Here is a 16,976-nt window from a genome sequence, read left to right on the forward strand (position 1 = left end):
GTGCACGCTGGGAGTTGTAGTCCGACGGCGGCCCCGGCCGTGTTAAGGTACAGTCTCGCGAGAGGCGGCGGGCACTGGGCGCGCACGGCGCTGCCCGGGCCCGGAACCAGGATCGGGATCGGGATGAAGGAGGACAAGGAGAACGCCAGGCCCAAGGAGCGGCGCGGGGCCGCCGCCGGGCCGGGGGTTCTGCTGGCCGCGGGCCCGGGCACGGGCCCCGCCGCCGGCACGGACGGCAGAACCGGCGCCGCCGAGCTCGATCGCCTGGAGCGGCCCAAGGACAAGAAGGAGACGCTTAGCAAGGTGGGGCCTGCGCGCCGCTCGGTAACGGAGCCCTCCCCGGTAACGGGGCTCCCCCTCTGTAACGGGACCTTCCCCCGGTAACGGGCTGCTTGCGGGCGCCTCCAGGGACGGGCTGTAGCGGGGAGGCGCGGTAACGAGCCGTCCCGGCGCTACCGCCGCCCTGACCGCCGCTCCTGCCTGCCGCAGGTGGTGATCCGCCGGCTGCCGCCCAGCCTCACGAAGGAGCAGCTGGAGGAGCACCTGCAGCCTCTGCCCGAGCACGACTACTTCGAGTTCTTCGCCAACGACTCCAGGTACGACCGGCGGCGCAGTCCTGGCGCTGCCGGGAGCCGCCGCTGCCACCAGCCGGGCCCCGCTGGCGCCGCCGCCCCGTCAGCCGAGCGCTCTCGGTTTGTGTCTCTGCAGCTTGTACCCGCACATGTTCTCGAGAGCCTACATCAACTTCAAGAACCAGGAAGACATAGTCCTCTTCAGGGATCGCTTCGACGGCTATGTTTTTGTAGATCACAAAGGCAAGTGAGCGGCACTCGATGGATGTTGCTGCTTCCCTGCTTTCCGTGCCGAGTGCTGGTTGAGTTTTGGAGGGGTGGATGTGAGCAGCCACATTGTCTTGTTTGGGTTTAGTGATTCAAATAACAGTTCCAGTACATCTAGAAATACAGACATATGTAGCTCCAGTAATATCTAGATCCTTTAAATGAACTAGTTGCAGTGTAACAGCACAGTGTTTGCCATACCCAGCTGGTTTTTTGCAGCCATAAATGTAGTGATCTTGTCAGAAGATAAAGCTTTAAAGCCCGCTTAAAATATGTTACATTTTATTCTGTTTTGTCAAAAATTGAGATTGGCTTCAACTGCATTAACTTAAAATATTCTCTTTTGCACAATGAACACAGAGTCTGTAGGATGAGGTTCTTATATGGTGTGGTGCAGCTGAGGTGGCTGAACTGACAGTCATGGGTAGTCTTAAATCTAGTATGTCCTTCTTGTCATAGCTTATTTGTTAGTAGTGTGAGAGTGTTTAGATTATGAATTTTGCTGTCTCTAAAGTGTATATTTCAATTAAATTGCTTTCAAAATACAGTAATTTTTTCATGCTGCGTAAACAGTCTTTTCTAGTATTGCGTATTTCTTGTGAGACTTACTTTCCTGCTTTATACATTGACAATATACTCTATTTTATATCTGTTTCTTCTCTATTTTTATGTATTTTTTCCTCTCCTCTTAACAGGTCAGGAATATGCTGCCATAGTTGAGTTTGCACCATTCCAAAAAGCTGCAAAAAAGAAGAGTAAGAAAAAGGATGCCAAAACTGGAACTATCGAAGACGGTATAACAGCGAGCTAGTTTGTTTTGCATGTGTAGACTTGAAACTCTTAGCAGTAAATTGAATGTAATGTTTTTACTGTGGCACTATAGTTCCATCAATAGGATGTTTGCTTAATTGTATGTGAAGTTTATTAGCACTGCTTTGTCAGCTGGAAACCTATTAAATATAATTGTCCCAGACAAACATAATGCAGCAGCTCATTTGAGAGTTATCACCGTATTAAAAGGTGACATATAAACAGCCAAACAAGTAAATGTAACCTAGCAGTGCACAGTTGAAATACTTTTCATGCTATAGTATCTCTTTTCCCTTTTTTTTCCCTGCTCTTCTCTGCAGATCCAGAATACAAGAAGTTTTTGGAAAGTTACAGTGCAGATGATGAAAAATTAACCTCAACTCCTGAAACTTTGTTGGAGGAAATAGAGGCAAGAAACAAAGAGCTAATAGGTATGGAAATCTGTGTACTATAGTTTCATTTTCCTAGAACACAAAGAAGCATGCATGGTTTGTAATTTGAAGCTCAACCTGGAGGAGACTGAATTCTTTTGTGTGCCTGCTTCGTATTTGTTAAACCTTTAGGCTAATATTATTCAGTGTGCTTTGTTTTGTTCCCATGCTCTAAATTGTTCTGTAGCTGTATGTATTAGATGACAAAGTTCCTTCCTGTTGCAGATGTTTGTTAGCCACACCAGCTGTGAAGTGGCTGCATTTCAGTGAGGTACAGTGATGGTTAGTGCAAGCACTGTGATCAGTGATGTAACATGCAGGCATAAGTAGAGAGAGAGTGTGGTTGGGTAAAATACCACCAAAAATGACCAGGTTACTCTTTGTAACTGTGTCACAGGCATCTCTTTAAAAGTGAGAGAAAAGCATAATGCAGACTGAATATCCATGTAGAGATAGGTGTACTGGATGTTTTATTAGTATTCTAAAGAAGTCTATAGAGTCCTAACAGTTGCCACTGTTTGAAGATAAGTTTAGAAGGCTTGTTTCACTGCTGTATTGCTGTATGTGAGAGGAGACAGGCAGGAGAATGTGTAAGGCTGCTTTCACTTAATACATGGTTTTGTTGTAGATATTACGGTATTGGATAAGGCAAATTATTTACATTTGTTTTGTCTATTCTCCAGCTAAAAAGACTACTCCTTTATTGAACTTCTTGAAAAATAAACAGGTAATACTTACCTCCAGAATTTTCTTGTTTGCAAGTACAATTTGCTCATTTAAAGCATGGGTGTGTGTACTGCAATGTGTATGTTGATACATTTCTGCCCTGTGTTTTGAAGAAGGAGCTTTTGACCCAGCTTGTCAGCTACTGGCTCATATATTTTAAAGGACTAAAGTGTTGGAATGGTGGTGCTTTGTGTGCATTCTGGTCACAGCAACCTCTTGTTACACTGACAAAACAGATTCCATTTTAGTGCTTCCATTTTTAGTGTAGTTATGGCTGAGGTCCTTGTAGATGATATTTCTCCTAGCACATAATGTAATTTTAACTTTTAGCAAAGGAGAAAATCAGAGGTGGGGTGGATTTAATTAAAATTTGAATGATAAATGCTGAGGCCAGTGTTGTGTTTGGGTTTTTTAAGACAGTACAAATTAAGACTTATGAGTAAAAAAAAAATACTGCTGCAACACATTCAGGTTCACAACAGCAGAGATGACAGGGCTTTTTTTTTTTCTTTTATAATAGGGCAGCTTTGAGGTGAGTTGTTTGATGGCTTAAAGAGATATTTTTGGTGTGGAGAGACACTATTTCTCTTTGCTTTTACATACACAGAGACTGAGAGAAGAAAAAAGAGAGGAGAGAAGGAGGAGAGAATTAGAAAGAAAAAGACAAAGAGAAGAAGAAAGAAGAAAATGGAAAGAGGAGGAGAGAAGGAAGAGAAAAGAAGCAGAAAAATTGAAGAAAGTAGACAGATGTCCAGAAAAAGAAAGAGACAGATCAAAAGAAGAACCAAAGATTAAGGTCTAGAACAGTTCTTTATTATAAACTGTTACACTCCCTTTCCCCTACTATTTGTATATCAGTCTCAAAATGTGCTTTGGGTATTGTGTGAAGAATCACATGAGTTTGGTGTTAGTAAATGACCAATTTTTTGTAATATTCAATAGTAGGCATTGTAAAGGTTTACATGCTGTAATGCTTCATAGTAATATTTAAAAGTTTTGTCGTGTGACTGTTGTACATGCTGCGGTAAACAGGATTGTGAATTCACTATGGAATGGAGACTATTTTTAAGCTTTCTAAAACGGCCTGGTGTAGGAGAAAAATCCTAGTTGGCTTTGTGAATAATGCTTACTCATACACTCCAGCTTTTAAAAATACTGTGATTTACAGTAATAGTTCTTTAATGTTTACTTCTTAGTGGACTGGTTCCTTTGATGCAATTTCGGTGTTGTGCCAGACAATATGTATTAGAGTGAGCTTTTTAGTTGAGACTTCTGTTTCCTTTGTAGCTACTTAAGAAGCCTGAAAAAGATGAAAAAGACTTGGAGAGAAAAGAAAAATCCAAGAAACTGGAAAAAGAGACTCTGAGGGAGGAAAAAAATGCGAGTAGTGCATCTGCCAAACGATCTGATGGGGAGACAAAAGAAGAGAAGGCAAAAAAGTATTCTAGTACTTGCTATAAATATATATGTATCTATAACTTGTTTCCTGATCGTACTGAGGCTTAGGCTGCTCTGCCATGACCATGTTTTGAAATTCCTTTCAAATGTTTTTTTTCCTGATAAAAGGCATGGGCTGTGTTCTCTGTGGCAGTGCACATCCTCGTGATTACAGAAAGCTCTGTGAATTACCTGAAAATTCTTCATTAGTGGACAGATTTTAATATTTTTGCAACTCATTATAGGAATTCCACTAAAGAAGCCCATGTGTACATGACTGCAGCAGGCTGTGAGCACTGTCCTTGCAGTGAGAGAATTATTATAACCATGGGGAGAGGAGAGGTGTTTTCCAGCTACCAATCCCTCTAAGTCTTGTAAAAAATCAAAGTAGAAAATGTAATTCTCAACAGCTCCATGATCTGTTTGAGGTTCAGTTCTGCCATATGAGAAATACAGATAAGACAGAGAAATTCAGGTGTTTTTTCAAAGCCAGAGGAGACTCAGCCAGCTATGCAAGTAGGAGGCTGGGAAACTCTAGTGGTCAGTGTCCTCTTTGGCTGTCATGCATGACTCGGGTTATCACAGCCTCCCAAGAGCTCCCTAGAACCTGCCAGTGTGTCGTCTTCTTATTGCACATTTACACCACTATTACATTGATCTCCCAGCTCTGTTTGATGAATCTTTTGAGCTTAATTTTCAGTTTTGTTTTCATACAGATCAGAAGATGAGTGTGTAAAGGACTACAGGGACCGAGATAGAGATTTTGACAGAGACAGAGAATATGAGAGAGCACAGAGAGAGAAACTGAGACGCCAAGAAGAGGAGCGTCGGAGGCAGAAAGAGCGCTATGAGAAAGAGAAGGTTTTTAGAAGAAAAGAGGAAGAGGTGAAAAAGGAGAGAGACTTACTCAGAGAAAAGGGGAAGAAAAGTGATCTTACAGACTTTACCAGCAGCATGGACAAATCTGAGAAAGTAACCAAAGACGATAAAAAAGAGGATACAATTAAGAGGGATCGTATCAGAAACAAGGTGCTGGATTTCTTTAAATTCATGTGTTGATCCATAGGGATCAGTTTGTGGTTTTTAGGACAAAAGCACTTCAAGGAAAGAACCATGTGGTTTCTCTGTTGAAACTTCTCCCTGTTCTGGCAACAAACTCTGCCATTGCTAGAAATGCCCACTAAACTTTGCTAAACTGTTTGTGGCATTTGTCACTGAGTAAGAATTAAACCAAGAAAACATGGGTTAAATTGTAAGACACTGATCCCTTTACATTTGCTGACTTGTGCCATAGGCTGTATCTTTAAGGTATTGGTAGAATATCAGTAATGTGCCTGTCTCTGCTGGTGCTAGAGGTGCCTGAAAATGTATCTCAAAGTGGAAATGTGATTGAACAGGTTCCTTAAATCTGGAACAAAACTGCTACTTTCAGAATATAGCATGTCCTGTAGACTCAAGAAATAAAGTCTTGAGTCTAGTTTCATGTACTCTGCAAAATCTGTTTTTGTAGCATCACTGTGCTTGTTTTCTGTATCACTTAAGGCATTGTCAGGTATAAATGATACTCGAGGTTTTGAAACTTTGAAGTTGGCCTCTCTTCTGAGAGAGTATGAGCTGAACTCAACAGGAAACTCTTTACAAATAACCTCAACTATGAGCAGTGTTCTTTGTGGCTTGAACAGAGATGTTGCCTTACAACAGAGACAGCCTTCATTTGGGACAATTGAAGTTACATTGCCACCACTGTGGAATGATTAAACTTTGCCTGAAACGTTTGAATTTGAGCCATTTCTAATACCATAGAAATGATACCATAATAACCCTGACAGCTGGGAGCTAAGAAAGAGTCTAAATAGTTTTGGTTTATTTCAGGATCGTCCAGCAATGCAGCTGTACCAGCCCGGAGCCCGAAGCCGGAGCAGATTGTGTCAGTATGAAGACAGTGCTGCAAAGCCCCCAGAGCAGGGAGTGGATAAGAAACAAGAGGGTGACACCAGTCACACGAAGGAAGAGGAGTGACTGACGTGCAAGCCTTATGTGTTCTGACTGTCTGTGCAGCCAAAGAGCATGTACTACGCAATCCAGAAGTGCCTTCGGAGCGAAGAAGGAACAAAGGAAGAAAAGGGGGCATTGTGCTGTTGGATGTTTCTGGTTAAAGAGCCTCAGTTATAGATTTGGAATTTGAAATGTGTTCTCATTGTATTTTCAGTTCTTTGAATTTATTTTTCCAGCATCTAACTACAACAGAGAAGAGAATCTTTGCAAAATAGAAAGACTTTATGGCCTTAAGTTTGATAATAAATGAGTTGTGGTCAGGAGGGGATGATACCTGGATCAAAAGCCAGAGCTGTGCTGTAAGGCAATTGGAGCCCATGTTGGATGCACTTGAACAGAGCAAGCTTGGAGTTGTCCAGAGTTAACACAGGTGTTGCTGTGTTGTGTGGTGCTCCTGCCTGAGGCAGTGAAAGCTAAATTGTGTCAGTCTAGCACTGAGACAGGTACACAGGCTGGAGTTGTTGAGGTACCAGTGGACAGGAGCCCTTTGGCACGTCAGGAGCAGAACATCTGGCAGTGTAGTAATGGTGTTAGGGAGGGAGAGACCGTCCTCTTCAGTGGTTCTCTGGATAAAGTAACTTAAGTTGGAGTGTATGAATAAGCTGGCTTAATAGTTGAATATGTCTTGATAAATTCTCATGTAAAGTCTCCGTACATTGAAATGCTTATTTTTAATCAAATGTTGCTGGTTTGGGCATCCTGTTCTTTTCCAGCATCTTCCCTTCTCTCAAGTCTGAAAAGCTTCCCAACTCCTGTCCTCTCGGAACTGCTTTCTCTTCCCTCATAACTTGAAGTATTGTTTTACAGCCCAGAACGAGACTTCGCCAGTAGCAGCTCCTCCCAAGCTAGCGAATTTTAGCCATAGCTGTTTTTTGTACTAAACCCAAATAAACTCGCACAAACTCGCTCGGCCGGCGCCGTCCCTCACTGCGCGCGGCACCGCCGGGCCGGCAGGGGGCGCTGCGCCCGCGCCGCCATCGCCGCTCCGCCCCGCCCCTTCCGTCTCCTCGGCCGCCGCCATCGCCGGGACGCCGCGCAGCTCCGCGCCATGGTGAGACATCCGCGGCCATCCGCGCCCTCCCGCCGCGCCCCGAGCCCTCTCCCTGAAGCCACCGCGTTCGGGGGTCTCTGCGGGCGGGCCGCGGGGGCGGCGGGGCGGGGCGGCGGCGAGGGAGCGGGAGGGACCCGGGTGCAACACTCCCGGCTCGCCGAGGCCTGGCGGAGCGGGGCTGTGCCGGGGGGCGGAGGGACTGACCGCTGCGCTCTCTTGCAGTCGTCGCACAAGACGTTCAAGATCAAACGCTTCCTCGCCAAGAAGCAGAAGCAGAACCGGCCCATCCCGCAGTGGATTCGCATGAAAACCGGCAATAAGATCAGGTAACGACCTCGGCTGCTGCTTCCTGAGGCGCTACGGCCGCGCAGGCTTAGTCAGGCGGCCTGGGCGGCACGGCCCGAAGGCGGGAGCTGATGGCGTTTATGCCAGCAGAAGCGCGGTTTTGTGGCCATCAGGGCCGGGCAGGGAGGGTTATGCATGTGGGGATTCCATGCCATTGGCTTCTGTAGTGATTTTGCTCCAGTGCCCTGCAAGTGTCCGCAGGCGTTCAGTGATGGTACATGTAAAGTGAAAATCTGAACTGTGTGTGTGGATGATTTGTTCCAGGTTTTGTACTGTGGTAGTTTCTCTGTTTTTGACATTCTCCTTCCCAACGCCTGTCGTCTCTCATAGCTACTTCTCTGGGCTCCTGCATTTTCTAAAAACAGTATTTTCCTGAGCATGAGTGGTCTGAGGTTCAGAGGATGGTGTGTAAGGGAGCAAAGGACTTGTTGGATGTATGGGAAACCAGATTGATAATGTGAGATGCTTGGTATCTGAATGTGGAATTAATTTGCTGTAGTTCCTTGCTTTCCTCGAGCATTGTGTTTGGGACACGCTGGGTACACATGGGGCATGCACAGGGAAGTGCCTGTCCAAGCCCTCTGATTGAAAGCTGCAGCATGGTTTGGTCACTCACATAGTCAAAGAGCTTTTTATCTCATACATTGCTTCATCTGGGCTTTTAAGGCAACAGAATTCTTTCTCCTGCTTCTCTCTCTCTGACCTAAGCAGTGAGCAGAGCAACAGAAGCATGGGCTGGTTCAGGCAGTGAAACAGCACAGCATTACCAGGTTCTGTTCCTGTAACTGCTCCCAGAATGTTTCTAGGCAGGATCAATGGTGCATGCACTCGGCTGGCTCCTTGTTTTCCACATGCCAGCTTACAGCTGGGTTCTGTTTTTGTTAAATTGCAGTACTTTGAAGTACTTGACCACATAGCAAAGTCGTGGATTTTTGTCTGGTAGCACTTGAGTAGCTGGGCCATCAGTTCTGTCCCAGCTTTGTGTTCAAGCAGGCTGCAATTGCAGTGCTTCCTGCCGTGGGAGCACTGCCATTTTCCTGCTGAGAGCAACTCTGTTAACACTGTCTGCGGTTTCACCCGCACCGTGGTGAAAGCGTGTGTTCTTAACATGGACAAGGACATGCTCACAAATAAATGTGCTTCCCTGGAAGAGACCTTTTCCCTGTGCTGTTCTGCTTTTGTGTCTGAACAGATGTGTCTGGGCACTTTGCTAATTTACTCTGCTTTTTGTCTTAGGTACAACTCCAAAAGGAGACACTGGAGGAGGACCAAACTGGGCTTGTAAGAGAGACTGTCCCGGGAGCTCTAATGAACGCTGGTCTTTCTGTGTCAGATGGATAACACCCTCAAGTCATTCCTTCTGTGGTGCTGGACTGCAGTCCCTAATGTGGGGTTTTTATAAGCTGGTCTGGGATGTTGATGTTAACTGGGAAAATCTTTGTATCTGAAACATGGAGACTGTGTTCTATTAGTGTTCTTTCTTTCAGGCATCACCATAAGCATTGACAATGCACAGGCTTACTAATAAATATGGACCTGAATGACTTGGTTGAAATTAATTTCATATGTATGTGGTGGGATTGTTACGGAGTAAAATTCACAATAATGTTATGTTCTCAGTTTGAGGAATCTTGGTGGCTCTTTTCAGGTAGGGACACAGAAGCTGTGTCTTCCTTTTCACTGACTAAACGGTCAGGAGCAAAGTACCCAAAAAAAAGAAAGTAAAAGAACTGAAGAAAATCTACAAAATACAGTACTTTAGAGTATAGCATATAATGTCTGTGTCCCCTAGAATATGAAATAACCTGAGTTTTGTTTGGAGCTCTCCGTTGGTTGATGAGTCAATGGCAATTGCAGGTGCAGCTTAGTATAAAACATTCTCAGCAGGCACGTTGTAACTCAAAGGGAGAGGAGGCAGCCATTTGAAAAAGGGAAAAGGGAATTAAACACCTCTGGGTAGTTGGCACTCCATCTTCCCCATGCTGGTATTCTCTGCGGGGGGCCTGTGAAACCACCTGTTTACCGCAGGGCAGGGAAGGAGGAGGCTGTGGCTCTGCACCTCGTCCTTTTTGTTCTGCAGTGCTGAGCTGGGGTAGCTGCTCTGGTCAGCAGGAAATCCCTGACAGTGTGGGCTGCAGCAAAGCTCATCCTGACACTGAGGGCTGCCAAGGTGCCGGTTCATTCCTGGGTTCAGCCTGTCGTGGTTCTTCCTGAGAGGCAGCTTCCTGAGGAAGCTTCAGGCTGCCACACCTTCTGTGTTGCTGCTTTTCACATTGAAGGTAAATAGATTTATCTCCATATTGCAACTCAGAGCAAACTGCTGGGCACAGCATGTGCGAAACACATAAATGCTAAGAAATATACATCTCACTTAGAAGTTATGAGGTCTCTCTCTCCTAAGATGTGCTGGAGAGTTCTGTGAGCTGGGACCAAGCAAGGCTGGGATTTTCACCAACTTCAGGACACTTCGGAGGTATCTTCTAGCGTTTTATCCTGTCTGGTAAGAAAGACTCTGGACTCCATCATCAGGGGGAAGCAGTAAGTCATTGCAACAGGAAGGCAGCAAACAGCATTGCTGGAGATGTTTCAACAGAGGCTCACATGCTGCAGCCTCTGACCCCAGTGATTTTTAAATCTCTTCTGCACTCTTCTCTTTGAAGCCAGTGTTCAGGAAATAACAGCACTGCTGAGGATTGGAGTTCTGCCTTGGAGCCCAGTGAACCTTCCTTAGCCTCTCCACATCACTGCTGGCAGGCATAGCTGCTCACAGTGTTTCTCTGTAATTGTGTCTATGGGGATCTGGGTGAGGAGGAAAACAGTAATTTTATGACTTGAGAATGGAAAGAGACAGTTTTTTCCATGGCATTTGTGGGAAAACTTTCCTGAGCAACAGATTCAACACTTTATTACCTTTTATTAGAAAGCCTTCCTATTACTATCATTACTGTGGTATTTTTATTAGATGAGAACAACTTCTTCTAGCTGCTTTGGAAAATAACCCTTTTTATTATTTTCCCCATTTGACTGAATCTGCTTTTCAAACTGATTTGAAAGGGATAGCGCAAAGTAAATTTAGCTCAAATTAAACTTGGGTTAAACTCCTTTTTCTGCAGAACCTTAACCTAACAAATATCTCTGGGTCTGAATGCTTTCTGTTGTATGTTGTATGTTGCAACTCTCTGCCCTCTCCTCCCTGTGAGAGTTGCAGGGGAATCAGGAATCTGGGCAGAACTGGACTAAAATACATTAACTGAGACATCAACAGAAGCTTTAAAGAAAAAGAATTTGGATATTCTAGTCCATTGATTTTGGTGGATATGTTCTCTTTTCTGAGTGAAAAGCAAAGTTAGAGCTCATTGTATACTCTAGGAATATTTTTTTAAATATTTCTCTATAATCAAATGGGCTGCCCTTCGGTAGGTTTGAAAATAAACCGAACAAGACAAAGATGTGGGTCATTGGAAGATCTTTTTTTTTTTTTATTTGCTCAGTGGAAAGGAACCCATCCAGGGTGGGGGGTGGCTTGGTGAGTATGTTGTAACACATTCAGAGAAGCAGATTTCGGGTTTTCTTTCTGAAGTCCCCGCCTAATTTGTCTCAGCACAGAATACAGGGTCAAACCCATGACCAAAAGATGGGGCGGGGGAAACTGTCTTTAAAGGGTTTTGGTTAGATGTCAAGGGGAGGCAATTACTAAAAATCATTTTGTTGTATTTAAGTGCAGCATTTGTCAGCTAAATTTTACTTTCAAATGTAACGTTTAAGTCCACGTTTCCGGGTGGAGCATGACTCAGCCACAGGTACAGTTGCCAAGGAAATGGTTCCTTCAAGGAAATTCTTATTAATTCCACTGTTTACTCTGTGCTTTACTCAGAGGAGGATGTAAGAGCCATCCTGTGCCCTTCCCTCAAAGCTGCAAAAAGGTGACAGAGGGCTAATAGGTCAAAAAGTATTTTGCCAGTCCCATCTGTCTTACCAACAGTGCTTTGGTTACCAGAACTTGGTACCAGTTCTGTCTATGGAGTTTGTGCTGGTGTGAGCACACGTGAGAAGCCAGGGAATTCTCCCATGACATGGATGTGGCCACAGCAGCTCCAGAAGGAGCTGTGTTGCCAAAGTCTTTTATCTATTAGAGCTAAAGCATTACAAAACTGCTGTAGATCGGGCATTAAATCTATTCCACCATGTTTTGTATGTACCTGCTGCTGGCCTCAGGGATTAAAAAGATGTCCAGACACATCTATGTGTCCACCCCATCACCTGGACTGAGCATTGTCCAGTCCCTGGATCCCTGTTCACTCACGTGGAGGGTGCTTTTCCATGTCATTACTGCACACTGGGTTATTTCAGTGTCCAAGCAGCATTTCAAAACACAGTCTGACTACAACTGGGGTTTGCTCAGGGTCTGTGAAACCCCCAGGCTCAAGTTGTCCAGAGGAAGTTACCTGTGTATCTTTGTGTATCGTTCTGCATCGAGATGCAAATTCCCCTGTGCAACCAGGCTGGATCATCTTGAGTCCCTCGGTCACCCCTGCAGACCCCCTGAAAGGCAGCTGGAAAGAAACCACAACTGCCCTCCTAAAGGAGGTGTCTCTGCAACGGCTGTTGCTCTGCCCTGGGGAACAGAAACTCCCTGGTTCCTGTCTGAGACTCACTTCTCAAACGGGACTGCTATTTGAGGGTGTAGGAATAGTCTCGTGCTGATGAAAAAGAGGAAGGGGCTGTTGTTTTTCTGAAGATATTTTGAAGCAGTTCTGGCCTTCGAGAATGTAAAAAACAAGTTGAAATCATGGGGGCAGAGCTCCACTTGGTGAACAAAACACAAAAGGCGAGCAGAGGCTTTGCCCTTTTAATGCAATGATTGGGACATACATGCAGTGTTTCGTTGCTGCAGGGATGTTTATCAGAGTTTCATTTTTGAGCATGACCTCAGTAGCAATAAAGATAATAAAAATCTCATAGCCTTCACATACCTTTTCCATAGTTTTTGAGAATGAATCATCTTTCCAGAGCTGTTCCTGAACTCTAAACCCCACAGAAACCACCACATGCTGCTCCACTGGCGTCCTTCCTGCCTCCTTTGCTCTGGCCCCCATTCCCAATGGGGTTGAGCATTTCAGGCTTCCTGGGTTGGGGGTCTCCAGGGAAGGGTGGCCACTGTGAGTTGTTTTGCACTTTGAAAGGCTTCTCTTGGCCTGGTCTCCTCTAACAAACAGGGCCCTTAGCTCTTACTCTACTGACAATCAACTTTATCTGTCATAAAAAAACAACCCAGAGAAGGTGCATTTGGCAGAGGTTGGGGGATCTCCCAGGGAGAGATCCACACATGGTGGGTCAGCAGCCTCCTGTGGGCACACAGGGTGTTGGAGAAACAGCTCCCCACAGCAGAGCTGACATGTGAACCCCTACTATGGGGATCTGCTGGGCTCCATCAAGGAATCCCCACCCACAGGGGCACAGGGCAAAACCCCCTCTGAGGACAGGCAGATTTTCGGGAGGGTTGTTCCAAGGCAGTGCTCCCAATGGCCATGGTGCTCCACACACACTCAAACCAGCACAGTCCCAAAAGACCACAAGAGACTCAGGCTGGCCATGGTGCTGTGGTTTAACCCTCACTTGGCCAGGATTTTGAGCACTCAAGTCCCCAGCTCCCTGCAGGCTTTTGCAGCTGCTATCCAGCATGGCTAGGTGAATGGGGCCAGGGGAGCTTCAGCGCTCTTGGAAGAAAGCAAATGCCTGTCTAACAAAGCTTCGGAGGGTTGACAGTCTCCAGGAGTGCTGGGCTTTCCCCTCGGCCCCAGAGTCCACACAGTCCTGCCCTGCCCCAGCCTCTCTGGATGACTTACAGTTGTTGTTGGTGTTGTGAGAGTACAGCTGGATCAAGTCCTCCTCCAAGGCCCCTGCCAGCTCCTTCAGGTCCCTGGAGGTGTGTGCCGGCAGGTACTGCCAAGCCTTGCGCCCATTGTGGTCCCTGCAGGTGGTGTCTGCCCCATAAGCTCCCACCAGTAGCTTGATGAGCACCTCGTGTCCCTGCAAGGCAGCCAGATGCAAGGGGGTGAGCCCGCCGCTGGCTGTGGGGATGTTCACGTTGACAGGGTAGCCTTTCTTCTGGGCGTGGGAGATGACCTGAATGAAGTTCTCGTGGCTGCCATGCTTGGCAAGCCAGTGGAGAGCGGTGAAGCCTGTCACAAAGTCTCTCCTGCTCAGCAGGCTGGGATCCAGGTCCAGCAGCTTGATGATGCTGTCTGCATCGCCCTGGGCCACCGTCAGCAGCCATGCGTGCTCCAGGGGATCGAGGGCAAGGGGCAGCAGATCAGGGCTCTGCTCAGGCGTCTGCTCTTGCTGCAGCCCTGCAGGGAGACTGCTGCTGCTGGATGTCTTCTGAGCAGTGGAAAGCCGCAGGGTGCTGCCAGGGCTGTTGCTCTGCAGGAGGATTTCCTTCAACTCCTTTCTCCGGGCACTGCTGGGGCTGATGGAGAACCTGCCCGAAGTCCTACCCCAGCTTCCCAGGCTGTGCCTGCCCCAGGTGATGCTTTTGTTGGTGTCCATCTTCTGCAGCGTATGGAAACGCTCCCTGCTCCCCAGCGTGGCTGGCACGAGGTGGGAGCTGCGGGCCAGGCTGCCCGTTTGGGGCTGGGCGGCATCCAGGAAGGAGAACCTCCGGGAGATGCCAGCTGCCTTCTGCTCTGCCACGCTCTTCTCCCGCTCCTGCCGGGCCATGGCGGTGCCTCTCGCAGGGCTGTCCGCAGCAGGGCACAGCTCACGCTCCCCAGCTCTCACCCCGCGCTTCCCCTCCCGGCGTTAGGCGAAGGAGGAACCGATTCCGCACGGCAGGAGGGCATGGCGGCGGAGCTGCGGCGCTCCGGGGCGGTGCAGGTGACCTTTGGTCACGTTGTGGCCGTGGCTGCCGCCGGAGCCGGGCACAGCCTCAACCGCGGGCTGGCTCTGCCCCCGCGGCCCCACTCGCCCGCGGTGACACACAGAGAGCGTGGCCGGGAATACAGGGAGCGTGTGGAACCGCGGGGGCGGGCAGAGGCTCGGGGGTCCTGGGCAGCCCGGTGCTGATGCTACTAGAGAAATTTGATCAGCTGTATTCTCCTGTCTGAATAGTCTCGTTTAGCTCTTCTGGCTCAGCATTAGCACCTGAAGAAGCCAAAGCCTCAGGCCACAAGAGCTGACCAAACATAAACTTTTGATAAAATGATGATGCTAACAAAGAATTCTTGGAATTCAGCAGATAGGAGCAGAATGGAGATGATAAGGACCGAGGAGACAATCCCAGGAGAATAAAGTAACATCAGTAGGCATCCAGCCCAGCTCCAGTGAAACCCAGCAAGAAATTGAGATACTGTCAAATGGAATTTAGTGATTGACTTGGATTGGGTGATAGGTGGCAGAGGTATAACTGAGAGGTATGAGTGGCGTAGGGGTTCCTCTCAGGGGGCACCATCTTGAGCTGTAACCAAAGAACTAAAAAAGACTAATTGGAAACACTCACTTTGACTCCATTCTTAGCAGGGTCCCAGGGTCAGACCCTGTCACATTGTCTGGCCTGTGTAAATCCATGACACTGGTCCCCAGAATGCTTCCTCTGACCCCAGTGGCACCTCACGGGTGTCTTACTGAGCCACCTGCCTTACAGCTACCCCCAAACAGCCCCCCATGACCACAGTGCTTCTCCTTCACGCTGTGCTCAGGAAGGCCCAGGTTACTGCCCCAAGGGCAGTGTCTGGTGGGTTTCTGTGTTGTAAGGGAGACTCAGCCTGGGACAATGTTTGGATCCTTGTAACCCAGTGTTTCAACCCCGTGGCAATTTAGCCTTCCTCTCTTACCATAATTCACTCAGTAGCACAGCCCATCTCTGGTGTTGTTGGCAGTTGCAGCCACCAGTAGTCTGTACCCTAATTTTGTTAAAAATCAGGACAAATTCTTCTGCCCCAGAAGCCCTCAGACCTCCTTCTCTCCAGATGTTTCTTATCCATGACTGCTCTGACAGCCATGGCTGAACTGTCAGCAGGGGGTTTCGCAGCTGGTCAGGCAGCTAAAAGCCACACCAGCCCCTTGAACCATTTTTATTTGCCTTCCCTAAGCTTTAGCACTGCTCTGACTTGCCATGAGCTGGTCGTCAGCCCTTGAGGGCCTTTGCCATTTTCCAACCACTTAGACCAGTTTTTCTGGGATGTGTGGGGAGTTGGCATAATCTCAAAGCCCAAACAACTGGTGGTGAAAGCATAATTGTCCCCTTGCTCCCTTTCTGGGGCTGCCTGGTTTTGTCACTGGCCTTTGGTGGCTTCTGTGGGCTCAGGGAGGCAGAGAACTTGAGCCATACAGCCATGGGATCCTGGTGAGCAGTTGAAAACACTTGGGTGGCATCTGGGGAAAACTAGGAGGGAAATAAGGCACTGCTCTTCAGGAATGAAGGCACTAATGGTGCAAAAAAACCATGGGCCACCGTGGTCATGCGTGCATTAGGAACTGGACACACTGGTGAGCTCTGACCACGATAAAACCAGAGTGACAGTCTTAGGGACTTTACTCTGGAGTCCCAGGGACTGGGAAAGCTACTTTGGGTGAGGACTGAGTCTCCTGTCTCTCAGCCTCGTTTGGTGCTTGTGCTGCCATCAAAGGAAGGGAAACCCAAGTGGCACCAGCTACCCTCGAAGCTGCAGATGTGCTCTTGCAGGGCTGGGAGCCGAGGCTGCACGGGACGAGCGCGGCCGGGAAGAGCTGTGGTGCCAGTGAAGGGAACTGGGCACAGAATTGGGCACAGAATTGGGCACAGCCGCGCTCAGCTGGGTGTCCGGACGGGCCTGAACCGGCCAGCGGACCGGGACAGGGCAAGAGCGCCAAGCGCATGGGCAGTCTGCTTGAAACAGCAACTCCTCTGCTGAGGCTGGGGGACCCGAACGGACCCAAACCGCGAACCCCAGCCCAGCCTCGGGGCTGCACGGCTCCGCTCCGGCCCGGCCCGTGTTACCGGAGGGGCCTCAGGGCATCGGGACGGGTCCCCCTGGGCCTTCCCGAGGAGTCGGCGCGGGAAACCCTTCCCCGCGCTGGGAGCCGGCAGGGGCCGCGGAGGCAGCCCGCTGGCCCAGGGCTCGGACCCGCCGGCCGGGCTCCCCGCTCACCCGGGGCTCCCCGCTCACCCGGGGCTCCCCGCTCACCCGGGGCTCCGCGCTCACCCGGGGCTCCGCGCTCACCCGGGGCTCCCCGCTCACCCGGGGCTCCGCGCTCACCCGGGGCTCCGCGCTCACCCGGCCCCGCTCGCCTCAGCCGCCAACC

At 48.4% G+C, this 16,976-nt stretch overlaps 3 protein-coding genes and 1 non-coding gene across 4 annotated transcripts; 3 read left to right on the forward strand and 1 right to left on the reverse strand.

Annotated features, from left to right (window-relative positions):
- Positions 1 to 12: 12 nt before the first annotated feature.
- UPF3B (UPF3B regulator of nonsense mediated mRNA decay) lies at positions 13 to 7,203 on the forward strand. Its single transcript, XM_085060463.1, has 10 exons — positions 13 to 303; positions 490 to 596; positions 709 to 815; positions 1,535 to 1,633; positions 1,970 to 2,080; positions 2,764 to 2,807; positions 3,414 to 3,602; positions 4,094 to 4,245; positions 4,960 to 5,272; positions 6,116 to 7,203. The coding sequence occupies exons 1-10, from the start codon at positions 124 to 126 to the stop codon at positions 6,260 to 6,262; spliced, it is 1,449 nt and encodes a 482-aa protein (XP_084916589.1). The 5' UTR covers positions 13 to 123; the 3' UTR covers positions 6,263 to 7,203.
- On the forward strand, positions 7,196 to 9,236 carry RPL39 (ribosomal protein L39). Its single transcript, XM_085060475.1, has 3 exons — positions 7,196 to 7,349; positions 7,572 to 7,675; positions 8,931 to 9,236. Exons 1-3 carry the CDS (start codon positions 7,347 to 7,349, stop codon positions 8,977 to 8,979), a joined length of 156 nt encoding a protein of 51 aa, XP_084916601.1. The 5' UTR covers positions 7,196 to 7,346; the 3' UTR covers positions 8,980 to 9,236.
- On the forward strand, positions 8,681 to 8,812 carry LOC146437449 (small nucleolar RNA SNORA69). Its single transcript, XR_014852351.1, has one exon. It is a non-coding gene; the product is annotated as a small nucleolar RNA SNORA69 (small nucleolar RNA).
- A 3,293-nt stretch (positions 9,237 to 12,529) lies between the features above and the next one.
- SOWAHD (sosondowah ankyrin repeat domain family member D) lies at positions 12,530 to 16,775 on the reverse strand. The gene has a single exon (XM_085060470.1). The coding sequence runs from the start codon at positions 14,412 to 14,414 to the stop codon at positions 13,404 to 13,406; it is 1,011 nt and encodes a 336-aa protein (XP_084916596.1). The 5' UTR covers positions 14,415 to 16,775; the 3' UTR covers positions 12,530 to 13,403.
- Positions 16,776 to 16,976: the final 201 nt, after the last annotated feature.

The sequence above is a fragment of the Lichenostomus cassidix genome, chromosome 4A (genome assembly GCF_008360975.1).
Source record: "Lichenostomus cassidix isolate B80296 chromosome 4A, HeHo_3.0, whole genome shotgun sequence".
NCBI lineage: Eukaryota > Metazoa > Chordata > Aves > Passeriformes > Meliphagidae > Lichenostomus > Lichenostomus cassidix.